Source organism: Passer domesticus, chromosome 3 (assembly GCF_036417665.1).
Source record: "Passer domesticus isolate bPasDom1 chromosome 3, bPasDom1.hap1, whole genome shotgun sequence".
NCBI lineage: Eukaryota > Metazoa > Chordata > Aves > Passeriformes > Passeridae > Passer > Passer domesticus.
In genome coordinates, this window is record NC_087476.1 from 65,171,011 (window position 1) to 65,188,459 (window position 17,449).

Consider the following 17,449-nt stretch of genomic DNA (forward strand, 5'->3'; position numbering starts at 1 on the left):
CTCCTTGACTTTTCATTCCAATGTTATTAGGACAGTAACTGTTCAAGTCACCAGTTTCCTAATGTTTCTTGTTCCTCTAGGAAATCTTATCAAAACAGTAAGATGAATACTTAAACACTGGGGCCATGCTATCACTGGAAAAGGTAGTACATGAAGAAATATGCTTCAAATTTAACTAATTTTATCTTCATCCTGAACATGATATTAGAAGCTCACTGCTTGTTTCTGGAAAACTATATTTTAAAAAACATCCTACATCCTCTAAATATCCCTGGCTTCTCCATTAATTCTATAGCTCAGACTAATCAAAATAATAAATTTTCAGTCTATGATGCATACTAAAAATTGGAGGATCTAGTGTAGTTGATGATACATGATTGGAAAATTGCCAAGCTAGTAACTATTAGGATTTCCCCTTTTTTTTAAAAAAAAAACAACTAGAAAGTACATTCAATTTCTTTTAATGCTGTATGAAAAGAACATTGCTTACATGCTATTCAAGCATGAGAAAATGCAAAACTTGTTTGTTTATACCAGCTGATGTCTGCTCAGCTGTGCACTGTGATCATGTTTAATTCTGATTCTCTGGGCTTTACATGTGTGCTCAGCTGTGCATGCAGCAAATCATGCAGCAGCCTGCAGGTTAGTAGTCCATAGCTTCTGCACAGATTGTATTGACTTCTGGCTCAGAATATAAAACATACAGGTTTCTGGGCAAATGCAACTTAAGACATTTTCACATCCAGTTGTTTATTCCCCGTCTGTTCACAGAAGCTCACTGCTCAATTATGCCAGTGCCACGTGAGGTCAAGCTATAAACCTGATGGGAGAAGAGAAACATTAAATGCAACCACAGGGCTTTGTAGGATGTTTACAAACCTTAACTTTGCAAATTAATCCTAAATCCATTTCAGCAATGAGATTTACACTGCAGCCCCACAAGCACCAATATCAGCATTACTTGTGAGGCATCAGACTCTGAGAGCTTCTAAGCCAACTGTCCAGCAAAAAAAAACATGGGGCAACCACACCTCTCTTGAATCTGAGTAAAGGCTGTTGTAATTTACACGCTTTAAAATTCTAATTTCACATGTATCATCTCAAAATGGATTTTTTTTTTTTTTTTGCAACTTACAAGAAGTTTGAACTGTCATTCATCCCTGATCAGAGTACCAATTTTTTGGACTAAATTTCTTTTTCACAAAAATCACTTAGTCTAAGTAGATGTATCTGAGGTGGACTATTCCAGCCATTTGATGGGGATTTCAAACTAAATTCCAGCTGTGAACTATTTGTGTCAGACACTATTCTGGTAGATGTTACAAGGGAAAGTCCAACATATTTTGTGATTGTTCCTATAAAAGTAATTAGCAAGTTGGTATGAAAATGAGATTGAAAAATGGTGAAATTCTGAACCCAGGAAAAATTGTTATTCTAATTCTATTTTTAGAGCAGTCAGAAGCATTCAGGTATGTCAGCATCCTTACACATTTCTTCATGATAGCATAGAATGATGGCTCAGTTTCAAAAGGCAACAAATAATGCAGTGAACTGTATTATATTACCAGGGGTTTTTTTCCCAAATCATATATGACTGAAATTAGCAGAGAGACTAATATAGAAGGAAAATAGCAAATAGACACAGAATAAAGGAACTTTAATAGGATTTTCAAACAAGATTGTCTAACTTGCAGCAATGTGCCAGTTTAATCAATTTTAAAAGTAACTAAGTTCTTTGGGGCAATTAAGCTAGCACCAGGGCAGTAAAAAGTGCATAGAGCATGCATTTATGGATGTATTATAACAACAGTACTAAAATGAAATACTGCATGATTAAATCTTAACAACCAAAAAACAACCATGAAGCCAAACAGGTCTTGTGAGGGGAGGGGAAGGATGATGTTTGTGGGTTTTTTTTCATATTAGTAAAAAAAATCAATGGACTTAGTGGTACATTACAGAACCAACAGAACCCCAATGAGGATTCAGAAACCAGTTGTGCTGGTTTTGCATTAATTGATTTGTGGTGAAAAGGGAAAAAGACAGTGTTGCTTAAAATAGCTGATCTTTTAAAAGGAATTATCTCATGCGCTGAAGTAAAATCCTGATGCTAAAACAGACACTACAAATGTTATCATCTATGAAAGCCAAATATATACAAATGATCAAAGCAGCTGAGTTTTATGCTGAACATGACTAAAATGAAAGAATTGGCCCAAGTATTTACAGTTTGCAGAAAACAGCTCACTAGTGCAATGGCTGCACCTTGCCAATGTTAACTACTGGAGTGCTATCATTCTGATAAATCAGAAAATAAACAAAAAAGATCAAGGTATTCCGAGCAATAGAATGATGGAATTGTGCTAGGATTCCCATGCTGTTCTATTCACCCATTGTGAATAAAGGTGTAATACACACTTGGAATTTTAGAATTAACTCACTGAAAAAAGCCAATGACTTTTTTCTATTAGAAAGCTTTATCAAACTTTTGAAGTATCCACCTGTTTTTTCATTAAAAACCATATTGCTTGGATGTAAAAGGAACATAATGCAAATGTCAAGTCGATTTATAAATGGTATCTGTCATCTTTCAATCAGGACAGAGATAAAAATCAGATGCATCCCAATAGGGCAGGTAATTAACTCTGTTCTTTGTAGGTTTTACCCTTTTTAGTAATAAAATGTAAAAGACTTCACTGCCTTTATTGGTTTTTTAAAAGCTCAGGGATTTAGGAAAAATACCATCATCCAGAAACAAACTCCTCAGTGTCTCCCAATTCACTTCAAGTTTATCTAGAATTCTTAGGAATTGGAACTTTCCTTTCGTTTTCTCAATTTCTTAAGGAAGTGTTTATAATGTTTCATAATCATTACTTAGTACAGACACTCTAAAAACATCTTTCAACCATGCTAAAACAGAGGTATGTGCCTAACAGGGATTCAAGCAAGTACAACCAGAAGAACTAGCAAGTTCATTCACCACATAAATCTTCACTTGTCCCTGAGGGCTGTTTGGCCTTTACAGTGAACAGCTGGCCAGCAAAAGAGCATTAATCTTTATGTGTCACATATTTGTTGTTCACATTTTAAAATGTACTGAGAATATCCACAGATAGAGTTCATTGTTAGTTTATGGTAAGAGAAATCTCCTGTGAAACAGTTTCAAGTTCTAATTTATGTAGGAGTGATTAAACTGCATGGCTTATGTTTATCCTTATTGTAGGAGATTCAAGACTTCACAAAACGTTGCAAATTCAGCTTGCAAACCATTACAAAGGCACATGTTATCCTCAGCCCAACTTTTCCAGCTGCCAAGGCCCAGCAGTAAGGCTCAAGTTCCTTTGTCACCCCCTGGTGTTGCACACACCAGCTGGCTGCTGAGGAGATGCTTTATGGAAGGCAAGGTTCTAAGAGCTGGCAATAGAGCAGACTTGTAACAGGAACTGTTAAACTGAACGGGAAACTTGATTTATTTAGATGTAACTGTTGCCCAATCTTTGCAGGACTGCCTTGCATACCTATGCCTAAGTACTTGAATTCAAGTTACAGAAAACTTTCAGTCGTGCTTCCCAGTGAGTGAGGAACAGATGCTCTTCAAATTACCTGCACGAGCCTGCAGACAAATTGAAAATCAGTTTTCTACATATTCCCCTTATTTATTGTGAACTGAAATAGTTCCCCACAAAACTTGCAGGTAAAATGTCTTTCTGACTGCTTCACCCGTGCCCTCATTTACTATGTGCAGCAAAGTTTGAAAAATGCCACCTGAATTCTTCAGAAGATGGATGTACTGATTCGAGATCGCCGATTTCACAGAATAATCACTGATAACCTTGCATAGTGTCTTAACAGGACCACAAACGATGGACTTTCCCCTCCAATGTTAATACAAACATAACAGAAATTACAACATTTTATTTCTTCAAGCAGCATATCTCACTGTTTTGGGTTGAGGTCTTTCCATCTATTAGAAGCCAAAATTTATGTTTACTTTAAGTGAATAGAAAGCCTATTTTAAGTGAAAAATCAGAATCAACATCTGTTCAGTATGCAATCTGATCTGTGTCACCTTGAAGCATTTTACTTCTAAGTAGCGAATAATCCTTATATTCTTATTCCATATTAACAAAGCACAAGCCAATATTAGTATCTTTGATGTAAGGGAGAAAAAACTTGAATGCTAGGTTACTAGTAAGCATGGGGGGGGGTGGAGAAAGTAGCTAATTTGTATCAGAAATAATCGATGTTTGAAAACCCCGAAGGTACAGGAAAGATGAATAATGAGGCAAGAAAATAGTGTTTAGAGAAAAGACATTTTGGAATTTTAAACCACCCCACATACTACTGCTACCAAGAAATCAAACCCTTTGAGTACCAACAAAGTTCCCCTCTCTCCCCCCAAAACCGAGTTTTGTAGGCAAGCATCAATCCGCCCGGTCGGGAAAATGCTGTATCCGAGGAGTATCCAAGACTTTCACCTCGGAAGGTTGCACTGAAACTTTTTGCACTCTGGGAACAAAAAGCTCGCAATAGGAAACTACCAAACCAAACATCAGGAATGCCCAGGAAGCTTTATTATATTCCACTTGAAAAAAGGTGAACGACTGCACAGTCAGAGAGTCCGGAGGCAGGCATTTTGCGAGGTTTCTCCCGGTCAGTCCTTCGCGGGAACCGCGCGGAGAGAGGGCCGGGATCAGGAGGAGGAGGAGGAGGAGGAGGGTCAGGACTCGTCGGGCTTGTCGGCGGGCGGCCCGCAGGGCTGCAGCATCTTCTCCATCAGGTTGAAGCGGACGCGCGCCTTGCTCTCGTTCTCGGCGATGGCGAAGTAGTTGAGCAGGTCGAAGTGGCCCATGTAGGAGCAGTACGAGTCGCGGTGCTGGTTCACCAGCCACTCCCACTTGGTGGTGTCGGCGTGCCCCGTGCCGATGTACTTGGACTGCAGGTGCTCCAGCTGGCTGTGGATGGTGTAGCGGTCCGTCATGGCGAGGCGGGACGGCGGGCGGGCCGAGCGCGGAAAGGCCTGGGCAGCGGGGAGGGCTCCGGGCGCCGGGATCTTTTCCGGCGGGCGCAGCAGCGCTTCCCGCCGCTGTTCCTGCCGCAGTGCCCGACGGGAGCGCGCCGGGAAGGGCCTGCCGGGAGCTGTAGTTTTCCCTCCACACCGCCCTGGGGGGCGAGCCTCGGCAGAAATAAATATTGCTGTCGTAATAAAATAGTTGACTCTCGGTCCGATCGCGTCAGCTGGGTAACCCATAGTAGGCAATGGTAGTTCCAAGGCCGGGCCGGCATGTGTCACCCAGGGTTATTTTAAAGCACGTACGTGAGGGCTGAGGACCGGCTCCAGAGCCATCTCGTACTCCGAGCACGGTGCGGGGCTGGCCCCAGGCCGAGGCAGGTGCTCAGCTGAGCCTCGATGTAAAGCCCCGGGCCTGCCGTCGATTTGTGAAGCAAAGATACGGCTTTGATAGTGATCCATTCACCTGGAATCCAAGGGACGTGCACTGTCAAATCTGGCTAGGAAATACCCACGTAGTGGATCACGGGGAACAACAGCAAAAAGTCTCTCCTGGCCGGAGGTGTCAGAAAAGGGGAAAGCAAAGCCCCGGGGCTCAGGCTTCAGGGCACAGCTTAATCCCAGTTTAATCCCAGCTCCTGGCACTGGCTCTGTACGAACCGCAACTCGGTGCTGCTTCCCAAACAAGCTTCATGGGAAGCCTGGCTCCGGAGAAAGAAAAAGCTGCCACAAAAAAAAAAAAACAAAACCGTGAGGTGCCAAGAGCAGCACAACGCCCTTTTCGTTAGCGCTTCGCTTGGTGCGAGGGCCATGCAGCACTTTCCGTGGTCACTCTCAAGCAAGTCCACGTAGAAAAGGGCTGAAGAGGGCACAGCATTTGCAGGTCCTCCCAAAATAAGAAGTTTGGTGAGGTCACTTCTGCTACATACAGCTGAGGAAAGTCCTGTATGTCCCATTCCTGTTCCTTTCTAAGTTGAAGAGCTCTGAGTTTATCTTCCCCAGGCAGGAAGATAAAGACCCAGGAGGGTCAGGGAATTTAAGTCAAAATTAAATACTAATGTTGAAAAGTACTTTTTACAGTGAAGCTAGTATTTTATCTGAATGTTAAACTCACAAGCAGATATTAAACCCACAGAAAATATAACTTGTGTTGCCTGTCTTGGTTGAAGTCAAGCTTGAAAAAAATTTTATCATCCACCAAAATAGTTTTTTTCCAGCTCTGTTCAAGAGCTTACATAACGTTAAGTTTTAAATGCATGAAATGATTCATGCTTTCATATGCTAGTAGTGGTTTTAATTATTTGTTTTAAAATAGGAAAGACACATTGCCAGAAATTTTTCAATAGGACACTGAGCTATTTCTTCCTGTCCTTGTAAATGCCCTGTAATCAAAAAGAAATCCACAGAAATGTTGTGTGAAAACCCAGCTGACTCTATGCCCCTTGTTTAAAAGTGAGCATCTTGTAAAACCAAGGCCATATAAAGCGATGTAAAAACAACATTCTGAAGTGTCCTTACCCTTCAGTGCAAAGAGCTAAATGAGGACTATAATTTTTTTATTTTTGTTGTTTTTATGAGGGTCTGTTGAGTCATTGCTACCAAGGCTTACTTAGCTGGAAGTAGATTACAGAGCTGGATACAGCAGCTGCATTCTGTGGTTGGTTTCAGAGAGACCCGGAGAGGAAAAATAAACAAACATGATACTTTAGGAGTTTCTATGTATGCTGGCATACAGAAAGAAAGAAAAAAAAAGAAAAATTCTCAACCAGGGAGAGCTTTCATTTCTTTTTTAAATAGCATCTTTCTAAAGAGTGGGATAGCAAGAAGAATGCTAGCTTTTAATAGATGTTCTGTGCCAACACAGTGACACACAGGGCTGCCCTCACAGCTGTTTTGAAGTTATCCTCTTGGAAACTCTAAACCAGGAGATGCATTGATTAAAATAGTCTTTGGAGCAGAAAAGATTCCCAGAAACTTATCCATCTCTTGCAGATGTTGTAGTTTCTAGGAGTAATAACTGCATTAAATTAAACAGGTGTAGTAGTTCTCATTTAAAAACAACAACAACAACAAAACAACAACAAACAAAACTAAAAACAGAAACAACAACAAAACAAACCACAACAAACCCCCATCCAACCAAAACAACAAAACAACAATAAAAATCCAACCAACAAAAACAAACAAACAAAACCAAACAAACAGAACCCCCCAAACCTGACTGGGGAGTGTGAAATTTTCAGCAAGTTTGTTACTGGGCCAGATTAAAATGCTGCATTCAGGCATCCAGAGCTCTGGGAAAACACACAAAAACTTCACTCTATATTGGCTTTGGTCAAAAACCTCTGAGACTGCCAGACAAGCTTACTAATTCAAGGAAGAAAAAATAGGTAGTAGAATTTCCAGCTGACAGGCAAGCAACAATTACTTGCAAGTAATTACTTCAATTTCACTCTAAAAAGAAAGAGTTTCCTCTGCTAGCTTTCAAGAATCATATTCAATTATATTCATTTTCTCTTCATTTCTTATTCTATACGAAAATAAAATCTGTTGCTGGGCCTTCTTTTTCTTGTTAGGTCTATTTTTTTACAAAATGAATGCCTGCCCTAGGGCACTTTCATTTCAGGTTTAGAGGAATACTAAATGAGTGGGTGAAAGGAGATGCAGATATATAGAGAGAGAATTATTGCTCAGTGGTAATGCTTGTATGACTAGGATTCCTGAAAAAGTAGCATTTTCAGATATGTCAAGGTTTTTATACTGAATACCATTAAGTATCATTATCAGAATATACAATAATGGATGCTTACTTATGTAAATCACATAAATGTGTTGATTTTAGTGCTGAAATTATCTATTTGGAGAGTAACACCGTGTCCCTTCAAGCCAGGATTCAAAAGACGGAGACGCTGGGAAGCTGTAAGAGCTGGAACTGCAGAGGCCACTGGGTGTCAGGGTTGGACCTGCAAAAATTCTTCTTCCTTAAAAACGGAATGGTTGGTTGCACTTCCGAAATGTAGGAGGAAAAGAGTAGAGGGGGCCGCTGGACCAAGAAAGACAGTGTCAGGGGCTGCCCAGTACAAGATATAACCAAATTTTTGAATTCCCTACTGACTTTCTGAGTGGAAGTGTGAAGACATAAATACCCTGCAAACCAAAGGGTGTGACAATCATAATAGATAAAACCAACATACATCCAGAAAGATGATAACATGAGAAATTCCTCTTCTTCAATATATTGACTTATCCTACAAATACAGTGATGAAAAGAAAAATTGAGATTGCATTAGCTGGGCAAGAATGGTGCTGGAATTTAAATAATTACAAAAACCCATTGTCTATGTGGCATCTGATTTTTTTTTTAAGTATATATTTTAGTAAAAATATGTTGCTTCTGCTAAAACAGGGTTCTTAGATCAGTATTTGCAGAAGTCGCATTACCACTTAGCAATTTTAGGCTGGAAAAGTTACGTTTTTCTAATTGCATATTTTGGTGAGTTTTTTCAGATTTCCCCCGCTATCACGTGAACTGCAATGCAGTTTCTCAAATGTTGTTATAGCCTATGAGCATTATCAGCCTCAGAAAACCCATATTTTGGCCCTGTAAGAGCTGGAAGACAATTTTGCTGCTTTTCTCAAAGATCTTTTAAAAACGTTTTCACATGCAAGCCTCTTCTTCCACCTTGTTTTATGTAAACTCCCCTGATTTCTTTCTTTGCCTTGTAGTCAGAATCAGGATTTTGCTATAGGGTAAGAATATGCCATCACACTGGAGCCACCCACAGCCTTTGGGCTGCTTCTGGGACAGAGGAAACACAGTCCTTGCAAGCATGGTTAAGTTTCAAACTTTCTCCCACTGTTAGAAACTATGTGTTGATATTGCTTTGATCTTATAGTGTGTAAATACTCCAAAATCTGAAAGCTGTTTTAGGGTTGTATGGCTGATTCTCTGCCAAAGCTACAGACTGCAAGAATGGAGTAAAAAATCAGGAGAGAAGAAATACTGTGTATCCCACCATTGAAGGCATACATTTTATACTGCTCTGTATCAACCTAATCAATCATATTATCTTGGATCAGAGTGCAGCTGGAGAAATTCACTGCTGAAAATTGTCGAGGTGAGGATGCCTGTGCCCTGCACTAACAGTGTCTTGCCTAGCAGCAGCTTAGGGATCACAGAGACTGGGCCCTGCAGCTTCACACTCCATCAGTTGCTTGTGAACATCACTGTGGTGCTCTAGCCTTCTGTATGGGCCTGAATAACAGCTGTGTGCCTTAGGGGCACAGCACAATTGAATTAGCTTAGTTTAGGTGCCACTGAGGACTTCCTGGCAAGGTGCAGGAGCACCCTAAAAGCAGAGAGGCAGTAGGGGTCACTAGCACAGTGCTTACAGATGAGACACTGAAATAATGTGGTGATCTGAGGAATGTGGTGTGGAGGGAGATGGAGCACAGCGGAAGCCTGGTAGAGGCAGCTCTCACTTGCTGTTTATAGGGAAGTTCTTTATTCCAAAGCCATCACTTTGAAAATAAAAGCCTGTCCAGTAATGTGATTAGTTACGTCTTCAAGCTAAAAATAGGGCCAATAATAGTCTTCCAGGTGAGTTGAAATTACTTGTGTCCATATATGTTTTTGTAATGGGAAAGGTTTGTTCTTGGCATACATTTGGAAATCAAATGAAGTAATAAGAGAAAACACAACAAAGCTGGGGAAGACTACAGCACTCTCCAAGAAGCAGCTGTATTCTGCCCATTTTCTTTGCATTTCTTTTCTTCATTCACTCCAGATAAACTGCCACAGCTAATACAGCTATTAATTGTATTTAATAAGGTATACAAAAGTAGCAGTGATGGAAGGCACATCTTTAAATAGGCCAATATTTTGAATATTAGAAAAGTACACAAATTTAAATTAGAAGAAATTGATTTGGCCATTGAGTAGCTCTGTGTATCATATCACTGTATGCATTCTGTGTGCAAGAAAGAGTAAGGACAGAGGAAGTGACTTTCCTTTTTTTAAGTCTTATTTGAAGATACTTAATGCAGCTGTTTCTTTTTTTATCTGCCACGTAATTATAATGTTTTAAAAATACTGATTTATGATTTCTTCAGAACAGTGCTTAAAAGTGTTCTGTACAGAAAAGCCTGTCTATAGCCAGTCTTTTCTCTCTCCAGCTTTCCCCATCACACATAGTGCACAAGTATTCATCATATCACCTCCTTCTCTGCAGTAAGCACAGAGGACATTGGTGTCATCACCCTTATCTAGACAAAAAATCCATCATCTGTATTGTGCACAAGGGCAGCTCATCTGTTACTGCACAGCAAGTCAGTTCATAAAAGTAAAAAAATAAGAGCAGGAGAACCATGGAGCCATTGATATTAGTGAGTCATCAGCTTGCCTATTTGGTGTGTATTGCACTAATTCATGTTGTGAAATTTCAGACAGTGGATTGCTTGTGGGACTAACAGCAAAGGAGAGAAGGGGCAGCAATAGATATTTAGGACATTAGAATCTCTGCAGGGGGAAGAAGATAATTGTCCCTTCCTTGCATCTCTGGGAAATGGCACACCAGTCACCACCAGTTTGCCACAGAATTATAGAATCAAGTTTAAGCCCAGCCTTCTTCAGTTTAAGACCTTTTTCCCTTGTCGTATCACCCCACCACACACCCTGCTAAAAAGCCCCTCTCCAGCCTTCTTGTAAGTCCCCTTTAGGTACTGGAAGGCTGCTATAGAAACCAGTTGTTTCTCAACCTGGGTTGGGAACTTCCTCATTTGAAATAAAAAATTTACATAAGCCTCTTGCATTTACTGTGAAAGTAAAGCTCTCACTAATAAGACGATGCAACATATCTCACCTTCAGCTTTATCAAAGTATTGCTATTTATTACTTTTAGGGCAAATAGAACATAATTTTTCACAACGGCAAGCACTGTAGACAAATTAATATGTTCAAATCACAACTCTTAGTAACTCATAATAAATGTCTTTTTGATTGCTGGTTTCATTGTTGGGAATGTCTTGTTCATCTCAAGCTGAAAATTGCTTAAATTACTAGTTCCTCAAAATAAAAAATAAATCCAGAGTGTAGATACTTGGCAAGGAATAAGCCTCTGGAAGCAAGGTATTTATAGTCAGGACTGGGCAATGTTAGTAATATATGCTGATAACCATCCCATCTATACATTTTGGAATGTGATTTGAGAGCTTAAAAGAGAGTTGCTGATTTTGGAAAACAAACATTTAAGGAGTACAGCAAAAAGATGTTATCTCTAGACTGTAATATTTCTTCCCACCTCCTGAGCACCATCCAGACTAAGAAACCTTGAAACCAACAAAAAACCAAAAACTACTTGACTAAAAATTATGTGAACCTGGACATTTTTAAGTAAGCTTTCAAAGAAGTGATTTCTTTTGCTGTTGTTTTTAAGTAGCATGTATTGTTTGCTCTCTTTTTTTTTTATTTTTGCATTTTGAGCTTGTGTATTTCACTTTGTATTTGCTCTTCTCCATAAATGTTTGAAATTATTTATTTTTATGATGTCTGAATGTACCTAATTTTAGAAGATTAGAGCTGAAATGTTCTCATACTTGATTGCAGGGAAAGAGGCTTTAAGAAAAGCAGTGTGTAATCTAGAGCCCCAACAGGATGTGTGTAGATTGTGTCAATGACGAATAGCTCACGTCTCTCAGAATAGCTGTTGTGAAGCACAGATGATCTGGTGTCCACATACAGCTGTGTATTGCAGCCCATTTGTGGAAAAGCCTTCAGCATGAAATGCAAGCATTTGAAAACCATAGCTGTCTGTTCCTTTTTCTCTATCTTTTCCAGCCTTTTGTAACTTAACAACGAGCTCCTCTTGGCTAAGGCATTCTCCTACAGTGTTTGTACTCACCCAGTGGGGCCTTGTTCACAGCCTCGTGGTGCTATTGTTACACCAGCTCTCATGGCTATTTGTGATATTCACCTCTGGTGAAGAAAAACACTGGTTTTGAACAGGATTAATGGGATATATTTTTAACAGGCAGAGAAAGAGAAGGGTAGTCTATCCAGTGGGTTCTTCACTTTAAGCTCCAAATGCAGTAGAGGTTCTGCCAGTAGATTTAAGAACTTAAGACTTACATTAAGTATTTCAAGTGCTAAGACTATTGGCAGCAATCATTCACGCTTGGCACCTCAAAAGGATCAAGCCTGAAGGGCAAGGAAATCTTATTGTTGGTGCCAGCAAAAAGTCAGCATTTAAGGAACAGGTTGGGGCAGAGATTCCCATACCAATGTGTGCATGAATCTGTGACTGCCAGTAGTTCCTACATGTTTGAGTGTGACACCTTGTCACACTCAAACATGTAGGAAATTATTTGCAAACCTTGAAAAAAATGTCAAAGACAATTAAAGAAATTAATTCTCAATTACATTTGCAATTACAGCAAGTTGTCAGGTGATTTTTATTAGTAAGGGATGAATACGCTACAGAAAACACTATCAGGAAAAAAATCTAATCACTTTAGTTAAAGGACCATGGACATTGGTCAGTGTAATCCCATGACAGCTTTTCTCTCCCCCATTCAATAAGTTCCTTGTGTGAAGATGAGCTGCAGATTATTCTCCTATAAAATATATTTATCTCATATAAGTAATAAAGGCTCCACAATCTTTTCTGTACCATGTCTGACTGATGAATTTATCAGTGTGAAAAGAGCTGCTCTAAGTGACTCAGCTGCAGGACAGATTTGTCTTGTCACTGGAGAACAGACTTGTATAGCTGCTGAGTCACAAACTTGCTTGCATAAATGAAAGGGTAAAACAAGCTTGTCGAGTGACTCAGTTTGTAATTTGATCCTCCTCTCATTCCCAAAAGCACATGCACCTGTATTTTGAAACTTCTGGGATTGTTAATTACAGTTTGAATCATTTCAGTGGTACCCATGGAATGTTTCCTCCCACTCTGCTATTCAATTCTTCTCCTATAATCCCTGGGATGTGGCCAAATGCTTCTTCCTTCGTACAGGGGGGAAAAATTATTTGTGTTTTACTTCACTACTAAAACCCATTATGATCCTAACAGATCTTCCAGTGGAGCTTAAATCAAAAAAATAGCACCTGTACTTTTCACCTTTTTTTAGGGGACTATTATTACTCCATTTTATAATGGAGTAATAAAATAAAGACTATTTTCAATAGTAAATTAGGTTTAGGAAAAAAGGTCGATCTTTTACGTGTGTGTAGAATTCCAAAATGTTGGCAGAGAAATCATAAGCAAAAATTTTCCTGTATGTGTAGGTACCTTATTTTGACTTGCTGTTTGTGGAAGAAGAAAATCTCCTTTTAGCTAAGAATATTTTATGCTCAGAAGGAATTAGAAAAAACCTTTGCATGGAGAGTTGTTTGTCTGATGCTCTATCAGCCGGAGAAACAGAAGCATGTAAGTGTGATTTAAGAAAAAGCTAGCCTTAAATCTAGAGGGAAAAGAAAACAAAACATTGAGGGCAGTCATCTACTTTATGGATATAATTGTTTAATTTATAAAATGTATTAGAAAATGCAGTAGCCTTTCTTCTGAGACCTGTATAGTATCCTACAAGTATCCTACAATCCTAACTCTTGATGGCCATACTAAGAGAGGGAAATACTGTCCTAATCAAACAGATGAGGATGTTGAGACAGGCAATGAAATCCTGGGCCAGAAGTCCCACGCTGACCTGGTGTCAGAACAGGCTCCTTGGTGGTACTGCACTGTGCCCATGACCCAGCTCTGCTCCAGCTCTCTGTGAAGGTTTTTCACTGACACAGCTCAGCTCAGCACAGCACATCACCTCTAGGTGAGACTTGTTTATGACTGTAATGGTTTGATTTAGGTAAATGAGCCCTTTGGAAAATTTTATTGTCAGTTAGGTTTCTGTTTCCTCCTACAAACTCAAGCAGAGTCTGAACTGAGCCCACACTCATGCTGACACATTTCTCGCCCTTCTCACACTGTGCCGAGGAGCTCCTCTGAAAGCTGCATTTTGATTTGCATGCAGACACAGTCATATTATTAAATACAACAACCTCTACCACTTTTGTAGCAAAGCTGAAAATTTCTACTTTTTTACCTAAATCAAAATTAAATTTTGTTTGCCCAGGATGAGCTGGAGAGAGGTGGGGATGAATCTGAATACACTTTTAAATTGCTTTGACCAATATGTTCTATACAAACAACTTTGTGCATTGACCCTGATGATACCTTTTCAGATGTTTGAATGCTTGAATGTAACCTTCATCTCAGAAATCCTGCAGCTGTTGGTTATTAGGGAGCTGTCTGAAGGTACAGGTTACCTTCAACCTCTTTTTTAGTTTTTTCCTGAATGGTATTAATGGCTTGTAAAAGAAATAGGCTTTGGGTTTAGACAGACCTTTGGTAGGTAGGTTTTTTCCTACGAAAAGTACTCTTATAGAGGTACACTAGCACAAAACATTTCTTAGAGATGTGTAGTACTACTGGGTTTGAGTTATTCTGCCTGTATCTGGGCGTGAACCCCACTTCCCCAAGGTTTGGGGCATCAGAGTTGGGATTCTTGGATCAGCTCATTAGGAAGACAAGACACTAACAAGTCTGGTTGCGATTTGCAGTTGTGTAAATATCTGCCTTCTTCTGGGGGCTTGTTTGTGCTTGTCTTTAGGATCTGGAAAGCATTTTCTTAAAAAAAAAATCTTTAACTGCCAAAGGCAGCTGCCAGAGCATTTATATAATTAATTTCATTTTGCTTTCTGGTACTTTTCTTAAGGGCATTGGCTAGAGGACACATTTAGTCTATTCACTCACCTGAATATATAATTCTTATCACAGATTCATAGAATGGTTTGGGTTGGAAGGGACCTTAAAGATCATTTAGTTCTAGCCCACCAGCCGTAGGCAGGGACAACTTTCACTACCCCAGGTTGCTCAAAGCCCCATCCAACTGGGTCCAACCCATCCAACAGTTCCAGAGATGGGACCTCCACAATTTCTCTGGGCAACCTGTTCCGTGCCTCACCACCGTCACAGCAAAGGATTTCTTCTTAATATCTAAACTAAGCCTATGCTCTTTCAGATTAAAGCCATTTCCTCTTTTCCTATCACTAATATCCTTATAAAAAGTTTCATTCTCCTCTATACCAGAAACAAAACAACCCACTGTCTAGCCTCCATGTTATGCTTCCTGTAGTTTATAATATTGTGCCTGTCTCATTTGATGCCATGTTCAAACTTCCACTGACTTCACTGAAAGCAGAATTTGGCAATTCATTTTAACTGGTATAGACTCATTAAATATCACACAGTTTTTTCCACATTATCTGAATAACATTCACACATAAAGAATTATCGAGGGGAGAGAATTATTTAAGTAGAAAGATGGCTGTACAGAGACAAGCCTTTAGAGAAACAAAATATCTGTAAGAAAAAAGCAGAGACATGAAAAGACATGTAATCTTTTCATGAAAAGAGAGAACTAGCACTCAGGGGATTTGGATGCAACTTCTAGTTAGATCAAGACTTGCTGTACACCTCTAGGCATTTTGACACTTTCTGTGATTTCTTTCCCATCTATAATACATGGGTAGCAATACACACAGCAGTATTTTAAAGTAATTGCTTGCAAATTGGTTTAGGGAGCCTGAAGTGGAGCATACTTTATAAATGTAATGTAATATTATTATTGTTGTCACATAAAAAGCTAGCTTAGTCCATCAATTTAATTGTCACCAAAGCCGCATGGATGGCAGGTCTTCTAATGTTACTTGGAAAAATCATCTTTCAAGTCTGATGTTGTCCTTCGACAACGGGCACACCTATTTCCTTTCATCTTCATGGAATAAGATTCTGCAAATTCCCATGTAGTGCAGGTTTGAAGACTGATGGGCATATTACTGGGTGTGTAAGAGAATTTGAAGTGTTCTTTTCAGTATCTAATCAATCCCTCTTATCACTTGAAATACAGTGCAAGCACGTGTTACAGTGTGACACTGCCTGCTACAGTTCTTTGACCAAGTCCCTGAAAGCCTGGATACACCTCAGCACCTACTAATCCCATAAGATTTTGGCAGTGCTCCCTGTCAGGCCAGCAGCTGGGGCCAAGAGAGTGTGTTTTATCTCTTGCACTGACAGACAGCGTGGGGAGATTGCTCTGGCCAGACACCTGAATGAAGACAGAGTTGTTTTCAAAGCAAGCTGCAAATGCTGTAACTGCAGATACATATCACTGGAAATAACAAATCTTGGGAAAATAAGTGCAGTGGATCAGTAGCCAAGAAATGTAGGTGTGTTGCTGTGAGAACATTGTCTATGAAGAGCTGGCTTTGCTGGAGCAGCTAATGAGCCTAGCTGAGACACTGTTCATGCACTAACAGGCACTGCACGGGCAGCCTGGCTGTTCCTGCACTGTGGTATGTAGGATGTGGGATTTAAGGGCTTCCTATTTAGAGGGATCTTTCAGCACCAAGATTGGGCCTCTACAGCTGTGGATTTTGGACCACATTAGAATCACAGGTTAGGAGAGATATCAGGTAGTAATTTTGTCTAGTCTCCTGCTCCAAGCTCTCAGACTCAACACTGATCTCTGTGCTTTGGACAGATGAATCTTGAAAATCTCCAAGAATAGAGATTCCACAGCTTCTTCAGGCAATCTCTTGTTCCAGTGCTTCACTGCCCTCATAATGTGGATTTTTTCTTTACTTCCTGTTGGAACTTCATCCCAATTTATGAGCACTGTTTCTCATTTTCCTGCCATACACTTCGGTTATATCAGTAATCTCTTCAGTACATTAAGGGTGCTGTTAGATCCTCTAAATCTTTTCTTTTCTGAGCTAAACAAACCCGGTTCTTTCAGCCTCTCCCTGCACGTTATACACTCCAAACCTATGATCATCTTGGTGACTCTTTGCTGGACTCACTCAAGTTTGTCTACATCCTCCTCCTACTGGGAATCCAGATCTGCTGACTTTCTTACAAAAATCAAGGAAAGGGAGGAAGAACTCTTCCTATAATGTATTTTCAGGCCATGCTGTTCTATAGCAGTTGGAAGGGTCATTTATCTGCTTGCTCTTTCCCAAGAGGAAGGAAAGTGTAAGGCAGCAGAGAGAACATTGCCCAGGTTTCCAAAGCTCACATCCATACATTCTCACTGACCAGAGTAGCCCCACATATTTGCTGTCACTTTGAATTGCAAAAGTAGTTAAGTTCTTCTCTGTGAACCACAAGGGGCTAAATCCTGTATGGAGGATCCAGTCAGAGGGAGACAGAGGAATGGTGCCATATGGGTAACAGAATAATCTTAAGAAAACTGTGTATTCCAAGATGGGTGGAGATGGAAATTTAGGGAATCTGCCATCCTAGTGTATCTTGTGCCCACCCCTCCTCCTACAGGGTTAAAAGGACTTCATGGTATCAACTGAATGGGTGACCTGACCCCTTTGAG

At 39.9% G+C, this 17,449-nt stretch overlaps 1 protein-coding gene across 1 annotated transcript; it reads right to left on the reverse strand.

The window, feature by feature from the left end:
- Window positions 1-3,900: 3,900 nt before the first annotated feature.
- SF3B5 (splicing factor 3b subunit 5) lies at window positions 3,901-5,100 on the reverse strand. Its single transcript, XM_064413614.1, has one exon. It carries the CDS (start codon window positions 4,979-4,981, stop codon window positions 4,721-4,723), a length of 261 nt encoding a protein of 86 aa, XP_064269684.1. The 5' UTR covers window positions 4,982-5,100; the 3' UTR covers window positions 3,901-4,720.
- Between the last annotated feature and the right edge of the window lie 12,349 nt (window positions 5,101-17,449).